The following is a 15,196-nucleotide window of genomic DNA, read 5'->3' as shown; positions in this document are numbered from 1 at the left end:
ATTAAAAAATTTCAAAAGCTCAAAACTTTCAAAAAAAAAAAATTAAAAAAAAGAAGGTTTGATAGTTTGATCGAAACTTTTAAAAGAAAATTATAAAAAAATAGTTAAAAAGTTTCGACTTTGATCAAAACCTTTAAAAGAGTTTTAGTTTGAAACTTACTAAAAGGCTAAATCCACTCGTCATAACACATGTGATGTACAAATACCCTTTTAATTATTTTTTTTTATAATAAAAATTAATAAAGTACAGATGGTGGCCTAAATGATCCGGCCAGTTTATTTTGCCAAAATTACACAGATCATTACATGTTGATATGATATAAAATACTTATAATTTTGTATTAATAATGACAAAAAATAAATTTCCATACTTCAATTCTTTCATATCATTTCAGAATTTTTTTGAAAATATGGAACCATTTACTGCATGAATTTTTACAATTACACAACAAAAATTTATAAGATTAAAAATATTGTAATTCAGTCAATATCGATCAGATAATCATGAATTTACCACCATCTGAATCGTCTCAACGAGCGAATCTAATGAGCCAAAAATTATGAAAATCCAATTATCAAAAACAAAAGATATTGTAGAAAATGTTTAAATTTAATGTTTAGACTTTTAAAGTGTAATTACATGCCAAAGATTGAATTCTACAACTGCAAAATCATTATAATTATTATAATCCTCTTAATGAGACAAATATAATAAATCTAAAATCATGAAAATCCAATCACTAGATCATTTTTAAATTTAAATTATATGAACTTACAAAGCTTCAAAAACTTGCATAATAATTATATTTGCATAGAACCTATAATTATAAAAAATATTGTTATGTAAGACTTATACAATATTATACTTACTATAACTTATTAAATTTTATGTTAAGAGTACTTAGGAAGAATATTGAAATCACATGGAAAAAAAAATTTTCTAGAATATTATTAAAAATCCATTAATAGCATACTATCTCAGTATTGATGCCATTATTGCAAATAGAGATAGAATTTATTATTAAATTTTTTATTTAAATTAATAAATAAAAACGTAATGATTATATTTAACTTAAAATTTTATTTTTAATATATAATATGTATGTAAATCTTTTTGCATTAAAAAGTGGCCGGATCATTTAGGCCACCATCTGTATATGATAAATTAATAGTAAATTTTAGTACCAGCAAAATCATAAGCAATAAAATTATAATAATAAATTGTAAGCGATAAAAATTAATAAAATTTTACAATTAATTAATTTAATTTAATTTAAGTATCAAGTTAGATGTGTATTTAAATTTAAATTTAAGCTATTTTGTTTAATTAAACGCGTATTTAATTTAAGCTATTTAATTTAATTCAAGTATTAAATTTAGCTATTTAATTTTTAAAAAGCTATTAATTTAAACTATTTTATGTATTAAATTAGACGCGTATTTAAGTATTTAAGTCAAAAGAAAATTATATATGTATACAGTATATATGTATTAATTGTAATTTTTTTAAATATAAAAGTACAAGATCATAAAGTTTATTTCCTAAATTCCTAATTTATTTTAAATAAATTTTTATTTTCCACACCTAACTAATATAATACGAAAATTATTCCTATAAAAATTATAAAAATAAGCACAAATTAGAACAAAATTACAAATGTTTCAAAATCGTTATGCTCCTCTTAACCATTGTAAGAAATCGCTATAATACATATAATCCTATCATATATCGAATGAAAGAATTACTAAGCAGATGACGTCATATAACTTTTCAGTAAAATTCAATTCATCAAGTAAATCACGTGATATTATATTAATAATAATTGAACGTCTGAACGATTAATTAAACTTTTTTTAACTCTACTCTTTTCCTGTTTCCCACACTTCCATTTTCACACTTTCGTCTTCCCCTTTCCCAATATTTTTCCTCTTCTCTCTTTTTTAGACGACTTCTCAGTTCTTTGGATGTGGTATTCTGGTAAGTTTTGTAATTTTTTTATTTTCTTTATTATTTTGTTGCATTATTCTAAATTACAATATTTTTTTTTTATTTCATTCATGCAAAAAAAGAAAAATTACGCTCTATCTTTTAAAAACAGCTACTAAATCTTTTTTTCTTTTTTTAGGTGGTTTGTTCTTCAGCTCATGGACGCGTGTGAACTTTAGTGAAGTTTTTCAAACTTATCTTAATGAAACGTTTTGCTAACATTTTGTTATTTTTTTCATATATCGAAGGTAATATCAAAATTTATTTTTGATTTTTATGTAACAAAACATCAACTAACATTTCGTGTTTTGCATTTTGTAGCTTAGACAGCTTTGGACGGATGTGGATTTCGGTAGGTTTTTTTTTAACACTATTTTTTTAATGAATTCTTTCATTTTTTTAGACAGTTGGACGTGCGATTTATATTATTTCTTCAATAAAACATTTGCTAATGTTTAATTTTCTTTTTTTTAGAGACCCGGTTGGTAAGTTTATGAATTTGTTTCAAAAACTTTAAAAAATGTTATTTAACGTTTCTAACTTTTTTTAGGTATCTTACCCGATTTTTGGATTATGGAACAACTATTTCTTTATTTTTTTTGTAGGTTTCCCTTTGGACTTTATTAGATTGGCGGTAAGTTTCAAAACTAACTTTGAAATTTTAATTTTTTCTATTAAAGAATCAAAGTTGTTTACTGTAGTCACTAATGATAGAAGCTTTTAAAACTATACGGTCAATTTTTAGTCATCCATACAACAACCAACAGTTTGCCTTTGTTTCCGTTAATGGATTCGAAATTACCAATCAAACTGTGCTGGAATGCCCTGTGTTCAAGCTCCAGTCTGTGAATAGATAACAACGTGTCTTTCCTATGAGCATGATTCGTACAAGTACTATGCATTTTATTCACTATTGTAATGAGAATGAATGCATTGATGGTTACAATCTAGAAAACGAAAGAAATCTTTATTTCTTTAAAGATGCTTAAATATGTATTTTATATGGTTTATTTTGATTTTACATTTACAATTAATTATTACAAGTAATTTGAGTTATCTATACTCAGTTTATACATGAATAATGTTTCGATATGATTTATCATATACGTGGCCACAATGTGATTAAGATTTATTATAAAAGCTGTTATAGTGTAATTAAGATTTATTCTATATATGCCTACAATGTAGTTATAACGTTTTTAAGAAGACACTGTAATTTATTAATGATTTATTAAAGTTTTATTACATAATTTGTTATGCCAATCAACAATTTATTGAATTTTATTTACATAATTAGTTATGATGACGCTACGATATATTATATAAGTTGCTATCGATGATATTGCGATTTATTGACGATCTGTGAATATCGCCTTAATATCCAGTAACTAAAGTACTAAACCTATGACGAAGCCGTAACTAACTCATGACTAACTCATGACTAACATGTGATTAACTCTTTTCCTGATTGTTTACAAGTTGGCCATGGTTTAGTCACGACTTCGTCTTGGTTTGACATGTTTCTGTAAAGTATGCAACCATCATGTTTTTAATGCTAAGTGTAACACTAAAAATTTAATTAAATACGGTAAAAATTTTTTTTTTAAAAAAAGTAAATAAATATTTTTTTTCTCAAATATTTATTTCCTATTAAATAAATTACAGTTATGTTAAGAAATCCTTCAGTTTATTTCATATTATGGATACTACTTCAAGCATTAGTAGTTAAAGTAAATTGTCAAATGACGCCTTTTAAGCCAACTGTATATCATCGCCATACTGCTACACTCATTGATAATAAATTATATATTTTGGGTGGATATGATTTAAATAATAACCAAATAAAAGAATTTTTTTATCTTGATGTTTCTGCACCATTTAATAATTAAGAATTATCATGGCAAGATATCAAATATTAATATGGTTCCACCTCATTCTTCTGCAACGGCAGTTAAAGGTGGTCCAAATAATGATACTCTATTTTTATTCGGAGGATTTACAGTTGATCAAACGATGGCATTGGTTTATACATTTGATTCACGAAGTATTATATGGAGTATTCCAAAAATAGCTGGAGTTACATTTAGAAAATGGGATTTAACAAGCATTATTAATAAAGACGGAAGGATGTATTTATGGAGTGGGGAAACAAATACTGATTATGTAAATGAAATGCTTATTTTAGATACAATAAATCTTAATTGGAGTAAAGGTAGTATAATTAACGCTCCAAATCCAAGAATTAATTATGGTACCATTTATTACCTAACAATAAGATTATTTACATAGGTAAGCGACATATTATATTTATTTAAATATACTTGTTATTTTATTAATGAACACTTATTGTTTAGGATTATGCTATTACTTATAATGCTAATACTTTGAATATTGATAAAGGAACTGGTTTAATATTAAGTGAGGTATATTTTGTAAATATATAAATTTTTTTTAAAAAAAATAAATCTAATTAATTATGATAAATTATTTGTAGATTTATATATAGTATGATATAATTAATGACAATTGGGATACAAAAGTAAGTAATGCAAATTATTATGATGAAATTTTTTATATTCAGTTGTGAATTAATTTCAATTATTGAATTTAGGCAACATCAGGAAAAATTCCTTCTAATAGAGCTGGTTTTTCTGCTATTCTTGGTATGTAATCAAATGAGAACACTATGATTATTATTAAAAGATTAATATTAGTCAGTAATAGTAAATTTCCATTATAATTTATGGAGGATTTTTTATAAATCCTGGATATTTAGATACCACACTTTACGTATTAGATTTAGCTAATTATAATTGGTACATTCCAAAAATTTCTGGAAAAATCCTGAAGCCTAGGGTTTTTCATAAAGCAAATGTAATTGGAAAATATATGGTCATATCATTTGGTAAATATAATATTTTATGATACTCTTCTATTTAATTTGATTGATAATTATTTTTAACAAATTTTGATTTATTGATAGGATATAGTTATGATAAAACAGTTGAAAGTCGGTGATATATTATTGCTTGATATTAGTAATAATGAAGAATATATATGGACAACAATATTTGATCCAAAAATGCCATCACCACCACCATCAACACTACCACCATTACCACTACCTTCGCCACCACCTTCGCCTTCACTATCTTCTTCATCACCACCAAATAATTCAGGTAATATAGCTGGTATAGTTGTGGGATCTTTATTGAGTGGTATTTTATTAACAGTTGGAAGTTTCTTGATATATAAATGGAATAAAAATAAACTAAAAACTATTCATAAAAATGATAAAAATAATGATTACAGTCAAGAAGAAAAGGAGCTTCCTATCGTAAGAGATATTCATAATTATGAACAAGATATCAATAATAATTAGCAAGAAACTATTCAAATTGATCAAATACCTAGAAATGAAAGTACGTCCAATTATGAACCAATAATAATTCCACCTCCAATAATTAATAAGAATAACTATCGTAAGCAAGAAATTATTCTAACACCCGAAAATGAAAATACAACCAACCATGAACCAATAATAATTCCAGCCAATGATCATCATGGGCAAGAAATTATGCAAACGCTCCAAAATGAAAATAATAATGATCACGAACCAACAATTCCAGCTCCTGCAGTAGTTAATACTAATAGTTATAATAATAATAGGGCATCATCACAAATTTTTAAAGATGAAATTCTTCAAGCTGTTAAAAATGAAATTGGCCAAAATTTGAAAAATGAATTCCTTCAAGCTGTTAAAAATGAAATTGGCCAAAATTTAAAAAATGAACTTCTTCAAGCTGTTAGAGAGGATAATCTTAACATCACAAGAAACAATACAAAACAAGATTAAAATAATAATCAATTATTAACTTATGATAAAAATGAAAAAAAGTTCTATATATATAAGGTATTCGATTATTATGTAGTAACTGAACAACACAGTACTCATGCTTTATCTCGTTCCTACCATACATTCACTCAATTCTTTTTTAAATTATTTATATAAAAAAGATTTTTTTTTTATTGGAAAATTTTATATAACTTAGGCCAAATTAATGATTCCTAATTTTAACGTTATAGTTTAACAAGTTTGTGTCAACTCAAACTAACAAATAATACCAAATCTAATACAGAATATGGAAAAAAATTTTTTCATGAAAATGAATCAAGAAAGTGGTTCTATATTCTATAACTATTTAATTTGTAGAGAAATATCTTATTGGCAAAGTAACTATGGTAAAGCAATAGAAAACTTGCAAAAATCATTAAATTATAAATCCGAAATAAATAATATATACTGTATAAATACTTGGAAATAGTTACTTACCTGGTTAATAAAATGTATTTTCGAATTTAGAAAAATGGCTATAATAATCCGAATCCCACTCCAAATCTAACTACTAGTAGTAAAGAGTCGCTACTAACGAATTGATACTTTATAAAAATGATTTTACTACAGTGATCGTACCATAATTGGTTTAAAAAAAGTATTGAATAAAATTGGATTATGAAAATTTCGTGGTCTTAGATAATTTTGGCCAAATTTGTAATTCTGGCTGAAATTAATATCATGTGATACCGGGGAAAATAGTTTAGCCACTGTGTAAAACTTTTTTTATTGGCTAAGCATAGTGGCACAAAAATTTTAATGTTACACAAATTTGTAATTCTGGCCAGGATTATTGCCGATCAGTTGTAAATCCAATCCGGAATCTAGATTATTTGACCTGGATAAGAATCCGGATTGATCCAGATAAAATCCAGATCCTTTTTTTGTGTAATCCAGATGACGGTTTTCACCCAGATTATACATGCTGCCCAAATTATTTTGGGATGTCATAATTATAATTTGAGATGCTATAATTCATTCGGTTTATATATAATTTACTATGTAAAATGCCAAAATAATTTGGGATGCCATAATTGAATTTGGGATTTTACTTATAATTACGGCAGTCCAAAATAATTTGGGTGGCATGTATAATCCAGATCGAAGCACTACTCCAAATGTTCCATCTAATTGTCCGAAGTATGAGGACATACTACTTCTACACATTTCAAATGCAATGTCGTTCTGTACTATAGCCTGATCGACAAATGAAATTTTGTGTTACATATATACAAATTTAGCCATGTGTTACAGATCTCGTGATATCAATAAAATTTTAATAAATAAGAAAACTTTAAGCGGGCTAAACTTTTACTTATTTTGATAGAAGAAATAATATTGAAAATATTATGTTAAGGGTGAAAACTGATTATATTGTGACTTAGAACGAAAGTATTTAGTGAGATATCTTAGACAAATATTACACAAGAATTTGGACATGCACAGAACGCTGACAATTTTTTTTAGTATTAAATGTACAATTATTAATTATACTGAATACTTCAGACGCTCTAACGGTTCCTGTTTCCTAGTAATAAAATATTTTTATGACCAAATGACCAAGCAAGATTTCTTTGAGCTTTTGTTGAAATACCTATCTCTAATCTATTATTAATTGTTTCAGGTTGATAATGAAAGTATGCTTCTTTTAATACCAAATTTCCATCATTACCAAATATTTGATCTAAATTATATTCTACTTGTTACTCTTGTATTTATATTAAGATGAGTTTTTCTAAAATTTCTCATAATATTTGATAGATCAGATGCTTTTAATAAAAGCCTATGATTTCCAATAATCACTTTACTATTACATTTCTGTTCAATAAATTTGAGCATTAATTTTAATAAATTTAAAGCCATTTCTTTAACACAAGGATGTAAATTAAGTACAGGTGGTAATACCCTTATTGCTCTTTTACAAGATTCTGAATGTTCCAAGTAACCCATTGCTCTTATATAAAAACCAGTTGCTTTATTAGTAGTGTTGATTTTTCCCAGTACCTTTGGTATTTTTATAAAACTTCCTGTAGTACATTGGTATAATATTTTATTCATTGTTTTTAAATCATTCCTTTTTTGATGTATTTTCCATTTTGTTAGACCACTCTTAATTTGATCTGGTAAGAGATTATATTGCTTTAAAGATGCCTTAGCCTCATTTTGTTGCTTTTTTTTCAATACATTTCAACTAATCAATTGTTTTCTAATAGTAAGGTTAATTTTTGCTTTTGAGTTTTATTTAATAAAAGATGTTTTTCAATTTTATTTGACATCTTTTTAAAATTAAAAAACTATAAAACTCTGCTTTTCAAAAAAAAAAGAATTGTATTGTCTTTAAAATAATATATAAATAAAAAAAAGATTTTATTAGTAAAAAAGAATTATAGTTATTATTAAAACATTTAAAATACAAAACATAGTATTACTTTTCAAACTTGTAATAAGTAAAAAAAAGCAAAAGTATTTATATAAGTTTGAGTTGAACTTTGAAAATTTTTTTTTACGTCTTTGTCGTACAAAAAAAAAGAAAAATAAACAACCTGGTACGGCTTAATTTTGAGGTAACAAAACACGTGACTAAAAATAGTAAACTCAGGCAGGATTACCTAGGGATAGATAAATATACAGAGCCAACTTAAGTTACACAAACTAATGGATCATAATTTGAACTGAAGTCATATATAAATTTACTATTAATTACTATATAATGATCTATACAAGTGCAAATTGCTGATGATTTTATTTTAATAAATTGTTAACCCTCATATCAAATAATTCGATGTGCCAAAATGATGATCATATCCTGGAATGCATTAGATCATTGACAATCATATCTTAAAATGAAAAATTATGAAAAATTGTGCGGTTTTATGGATTAGTTAGTGCATTTTTATGGATTAGATGTTGCATTTGATCTAACCATAAGTCCAAATTTGGATAAAAAAGTCTCACATAATTTTATATATATGTTAGTATAGCGAAGCTAACGTTTAACAGAGAAAAAGAAATTCCAGAAAATTGGAAATATCAATATCAACCTATAGATGAAATAAATCCAGAAATATATAAAAATATATTAGAACCGATCACTGATGAAGAATGGCAATTTTTTATACATAATTTACCAAATAATAAAGCATCTGGTCCATCAACCATTACTTATGAAATGATTAAACATGCATCACCAGAATATTTGAATTTAATTAAAGAAATGATATCAGGAATCTTTAAACATGGACAAATACCTAAAGATTGGAGATTAGCTAATGTATATCCCATACCAAAGCCGAAACCGTGGGGATGTGATTTAGTTAATACCAGACCAATAACTTTGCTTGAAACAGTACGAAAACTCATGGTAGCAATATTAAATCAAAGATTATCAAAAATCTTGAAGAAATACAATATTTTAAAGGGTAATCAATTTGCAGGCCTTCCTTTAAGTTCAACATTTGAACCAATAAGAATTATTAAAGAATTAATTAATGATGCTAATGAAAATAACAAAGAACTTTGGTTATTGGCATTAGACATGTCAAAAGCGTATGATAAAGTTAATATAAATATGTTAAGTAAAGCTCTACTAAGATTAAAAATTCCATTAAATTTTATTGAATTAATATTAAGTCTATTTACAAATAGGAAAAATCAAGTATTCACAGCTGGAGGATTAACCCCTGAATATGATGTTCTTGTAGGAATTGATCAAGGGGAAGTAATTTCTCCTCTTTTGTGGTGTATATACTATGACCCTCTTCTATGCGAATTAAATAAACATCACTTGGGATACAAATTATCAACAAAAAAGATTGTAAATATTTATGAGAATATCGAAAAGGAACATAAGCTATATATTTCTAATTTAGCCTACATGGATGATACTAATATAATATCAGGAAACAAACATGAATTGGAATTACTTTTATCTATTGCAGATGAATTTTATACATTAAATGATATACAGATTAATAAGGATAAAAGTGAATTACTTTTACGATCAAAGAATTATGATTTTGAAAAAAAAGAAAAAATTCATATTAATTTTGGAGATAAAAAAATTAGTATATTTCCAGTTCCAAAAGAAAACTCAATTAGGATTTTAGGAGTATGGTTCAATGCTTATGATGATAGAAAATTTGTATTAAATCAATGCAAAAATGATATTCTTAATTTAATTACAAATACTTTAAGAAGGAAAGTTATTACAGATAAACAAACGGCTTACATTTTTAACTCAATAATACTTTCTAGAATAGAGTATAGATCTCAAGTAACGATTTTTACAGAAAAAGAATGTAATCAAATGATGGTACCGTATAGAAGAATGTTTAAAAATAAACTTAAATTTGCATCAACAGCGCCTAATTCAATAGTAGAGAATAATCTAATATATAATATACGCTCTATCTGGGCCAATCAGATTCAAGCAAAGATAAATAATTTCTTTATACAAATAAATGACAGAGGTTTATTAGGTGATATTATGAGAATTAGAATAATAGATATTCAAAATAAGTTATGGTTAGATAAAAGTCCTTTAGTAGATATGCCATATCAAAAAAAAGAGATTAATGTATTTTTACCAAAATTTAAAAATAATTTTATTATAAATAATATTTTTTTAATGAAGGAAAATAATGTTTCAATAGAATTAGATAAATTGGATATTTCCAATTTGAATAAAATAATAGGTGGGCATGAATTAATTATAAATATAATTACACCAAAAGTTTATATAAAATATTTGAAACAATTAAGAAAATATAAATTAATGTTTTTAGATCAACTAACTACATTAAAAGGAGATTATTTTTTAACTTTTTGGCAATTTAAACAACGACGTTTTGTTGGAAATTTAAGATCAAGTAATATTACCCCAAAAATTTTTTCAATATTAAATGATATTACAATAGAAGATAAATATACGAATTTATTGAAACCACGTTATCGGTATAGTAATGTAATTAATAATTTAAAAGGTTACGAATTAATTTCGCCAAATGAATGTAAGAAAAAACAATTTATAATGTTTTGGAATAATGGATTACAAATAGGAAGAATTTTTGATGAAGAAAAAAAGGGAGAAGAATACATTATTAGACATTATATTGTCACAAGTGATAAACAAAGTATTTATATGGAAGTTCAAACTTGTTCTGGTTGTAATTTTGCAAATGATACTCGTGAATCAAAAAAATGTTTATTAAAGCTTAAAACATCTAATATGTTTTTAGTAGGAGAAAAAACAAAAAATTTTACAGATAAATTTGAAAAAAATAAAACATTAGTTCTACCAAAAACTCAATACGTAGATATTTTTCAGATAATGGAAATAAATCAACATTTAAATTTAAATCCACAATATTATCAAGTTATGGACTCAAGGTTTATAATGAATTTTCAGAATCAAAATGTTAATATAATTGATAAATATATAGATCTATCTTTAAATAAATCAGATTTATTATATTCTCAAAGATTAATACTATCATTAAATGTTAAACAATTTTTAACTTATATAGATGGATCAGCAAAAAACATAGGCACAGATAAAGCTGAATCAATTTTTGGTTTTAGTACATTTGATTTGAATTCGACATTTATATTAGAATTTTTTTCAAGTTATAATAATTATATATCAGTAACAAAAGCATCAATTTTAGCATTATTATGTTCTATAATTATATTACCAGAAAATAGTAGAATAACTATTCTTACAAAAGATAAATCATTAATAGAAACATATAATAATTATAGAATTAATAATTTTTTTTCATTAACGAGTCGACAAATTTTTAAATTAAAACACCATAATTATATGTGGATTATAATTTTTGAAATTATTAAAACATTATCATTAGATGTTAATATCTTACTTGTTCAGGAAAATGATCTTAATTTTTCGATATTTAATCAACATTTGAAAGATAAATATAATTACATACAACATTTAGGAATTAATATTAAAACAACGTCATTATCATTAATTAAATTTTTTCCTAAATGGAATGGTGTACCAATAGAATTAAGTTTAAGAAAATTTTTAAAAATATATACAAATATTTTTAATCTGGAACAATTTTTAAATCTTAATCGAAATTATAAATATCGAAAACTACAAGTAGATTGGGAAATTACATTTTATCTACTACAAGGAGATCAAGGTACTATGCATACAGATTTTTATGAATCTAAGTTAAAGCGAAAAAAGATTCAATTTCTTATTGAAGAAATACCTACAATAGAACATATTAAAAAATCATGTTTTTCAATTTTTAAAGATCGTTTTTGTCCAATATGTAATATAGAAAAAGAAGAATTTAATCATGTTTGGACATGTAACCAAAGATCAGAAGACAATTTTATATTAATTCAACAGATAAAACAAATTTTAATTGATAGTATTAATGATCATATAGAAAATCAAGCATTATATGTAGAAGATATTGATTTGCCAGATTTACCTTATATTTGGGATAATTCAATTAGAGAAGATTTTTTTACAAGTATTGATATAATAAAAGGAATAATTCCTTTAAGTTTATGTAAATTTATTAATGGAAAATTAAAAAATTATAAAAAAACAAAGGAAATTTTATATAATTTCCGGAAAATTTCTTTCAATTTAATTAGAGATTTTTGGAATGAACGATGTTCTGTCTATCATGAAATTAATATCGCATTAGGAATTACAAAAAATGTTTTAAAAGAACAATATGGTAAAGAAAAATGTATAACAACAAAAAAACCTCCTATAGATAAAAAATATAATGATACAGAAGGATTAGTTAATTACATTAGATATGGAGGAAAAATAATTGATTACTATAATTGTTGTGTACCATAATAGCGTAGCTCTTTGTTATTATGTTTATAGAATTTTTAATTTATTAGTAGTAGTGTAGTTAATTAAAGGTGCAGTAGGTGTTAGTGTAGTTTATAAACGCTATTAAGGTTGATACGTCTTCCAGTAGTCCATCAAGTAGATGGGTGAAAGTTGTTTATGGGTCGGCAGTGGGATTTAGATCGTCTCGTAGAGCAATTAATTCTTATCCCCCCCACAACTATTTAGTAACTAGTTAGCTAGAGCTTTATTTTTGTAACTCGCGTTTTGTATCTTTATTCTAAAATTAATAAATATATGAGTTGAACCTTAAAAAAAAAAAAAAAAAAAAAAAAAAAATAGCGAAGCTAACGTTTTTTAGATTTTTTTTTGATTGAAAAAGGAAATAACTTTCCATTTTTGCTTTAATTTTTTCTCTTTTCGTAAAAAACTTTTTTTTTGTTGAAAAAAAAATCAAAAAAAAATTATAAAAATGAAAAAAGGAAATGGGTTTCCTTTTTAATTTTTTTTTCTCCTTTTGTAAAAATTTTTTTTCATAAAAAAATCAAAAAAATTTATAAGATGAAAAAGGAAATGGGTTTCCTTTTTAATTTATTTTTTTTCTTTTGTAAAAAATTTTTTTTCGTTGAAAAAAAAAATTAAAAAAATTCATAAAAAATATAAAGGAAATGGTTTTCCATTTTGATCTATTTTTTTCTCTTTTCGTAAAAAAATTTTTATCAAAGAATTCATAAAATTTAAAAAAGGAAAAATACTTTTAAAATTTTCAAAATGAATGTTTTCTTAATTAATAAATTTTTGATTTTTTTTTTAATAATAATTTTACTCCACTAAAAATATTTTACTAATAAAATTTACAGTAACTTTTAAATATTTATTAAAATTAAAAATAAATATTATTATATCTTCAAAAATTTAGATTATAGTACAATTTAGGATTAGTTTATTATTATTATTTTTTTAACAGATCACTATATCACTATTTACAGCTGATTTATCGTAATAATAATTTTTTTTTTTAATAATTTTTTTTTTTATGATGTATACAAATTTGCAGATCACTATATCACTATTTTACAGCTGATTTATCGTTCTTAAAAAAGTGATTAATCTTAATAATATTATTATATCTTCAAAAAATCTAGATTATAGTACAATTTAGTATTAGTTTATTACTAGCAGTCATGCACCGGGACAAATGAGTTTGTTTATTAAATAGAAAAATTTAGTATTATAATGTAATGCAATACTAAGTAAATTAAAGATGGTTACAGTAGTTTTTTGTTTATAATTAGGAATTTAATATGGTAATAATTAGTTAACAAAAAATAATAAATAACATGTATTAAATTATATTTATAATATTAGAATGATATAAATTATATTTAGAATAATATAGTTTATATTAATGATTTGACGTTTGAGTGTATTTTCACCCTGGGCGATTTAATAATTTTTCACATTAAATTTTATTGGCTAAATTTGTGCTGATCATTTTACATTTTGAATTCATTCTTTTTAGGTCTTTCGATTCTTCTTTATAACTACTAAGGTATGTTTTTTATTTTTTTGTTTTTGTTTATTTATTACATGTAATTTCCGTTTCCTACTAACTTTATTTCTCCTTTTAATTTTATGGGTTTGGTTTTTACTGTTTATCTCATTTCCGTCCCTTCTCCATTTTTTTGTTTTCTTTTTGTTTCTTCATTTTTTTTGCTCTTTTTATTCTTCCCTTCCTTCGTTTTTTCTGTTATTTTTATTTCCTCTTTGTTTCTTCGTCTTTTCATTCCTTTACACTACCCTTCGTTCCTTTCATTTTTATTCCATTCCCGTTTCATCTTTTTTGTTCCTTTACACTATCCTCTATCATTTCATTTTTTTCCCATTCCACTTCTTTTTACATTACCCTTTGTTCCTTTCATTTTTTTTTATTCTCCTTTGCTCCATTTCGTCCCTCCATTTTTTTCATTTTTTTTCATTCCGACTTGATCTTTTTCGTTCCTTTTATTTTTTTCGCTCACCCTTTGCTCCATTTCGTTTCTCCCTCACTCTCCTTCATTTCTTTTATCCTTTTATCTCCCTATTTTTTCATTCACCCTCATTTTTTTGATTAATTTTTTAGAAATATTTTTGTAAAACTTTAATATTATGAAAATACTACAAATATTTTTTTTTAATTAATTATAAATTTTATAATTATTTCTTATTTTATATTACGTCAATCTTAAACTTATAACCAACTTAAAAAAAATATTTGAATAATTAAATGTATTAGAATCTATTCATTTCATTTATTATTATTTTGGTACTTAATTTAACTAAACCATTTGAATTAAAATTTTTATTCAAAAATCTGATAGTTATTTAGACAATTTTGGATATGGATTTGGTTATAATAATCTATTATTAAATCAACAATTTCTTTAAAAAAAAAATTGACATTTTTATATATTTTATAATTAATTGA

At 24.1% G+C, this 15,196-nt stretch overlaps 3 protein-coding genes across 3 annotated transcripts; 2 read left to right on the top strand and 1 right to left on the bottom strand.

The window, feature by feature from the left end:
• Window positions 1–3,907: 3,907 nt before the first annotated feature.
• Window positions 3,908–5,843, top strand: OCT59_027811 (uncharacterized protein; the record flags this gene model as incomplete). Its single annotated transcript, XM_025329777.1, has 7 exons — window positions 3,908–4,150; window positions 4,342–4,410; window positions 4,494–4,526; window positions 4,599–4,650; window positions 4,764–4,861; window positions 4,971–5,324; window positions 5,370–5,843. 7 exons carry the CDS (start codon window positions 3,908–3,910, stop codon window positions 5,841–5,843), a joined length of 1,323 nt encoding a protein of 440 aa, XP_025188727.1.
• A 1,728-nt stretch (window positions 5,844–7,571) lies between these two features.
• Window positions 7,572–7,940, bottom strand: OCT59_027810 (uncharacterized protein; the record flags this gene model as incomplete). The annotated part of the gene is made up of 1 exon (XM_066137238.1): window positions 7,572–7,940. One exon carries the CDS (start codon window positions 7,938–7,940, stop codon window positions 7,572–7,574), a length of 369 nt encoding a protein of 122 aa, XP_065993645.1.
• A 2,716-nt stretch (window positions 7,941–10,656) lies between these two features.
• OCT59_027809 (uncharacterized protein) lies at window positions 10,657–12,732 on the top strand (the record flags this gene model as incomplete). Its single annotated transcript, XM_066137237.1, has 2 exons — window positions 10,657–11,270; window positions 12,288–12,732. The coding sequence occupies 2 exons, from the start codon at window positions 10,657–10,659 to the stop codon at window positions 12,730–12,732; spliced, it is 1,059 nt and encodes a 352-aa protein (XP_065993644.1).
• Between the last annotated feature and the right edge of the window lie 2,464 nt (window positions 12,733–15,196).

The sequence above is a fragment of the Rhizophagus irregularis genome, chromosome 7, assembly GCF_026210795.1.
Source record: "Rhizophagus irregularis chromosome 7, complete sequence".
NCBI classification, from domain to species: domain Eukaryota; kingdom Fungi; phylum Glomeromycota; class Glomeromycetes; order Glomerales; family Glomeraceae; genus Rhizophagus; species Rhizophagus irregularis.
This window is presented reverse-complemented; position numbering and strand designations above follow the sequence as displayed.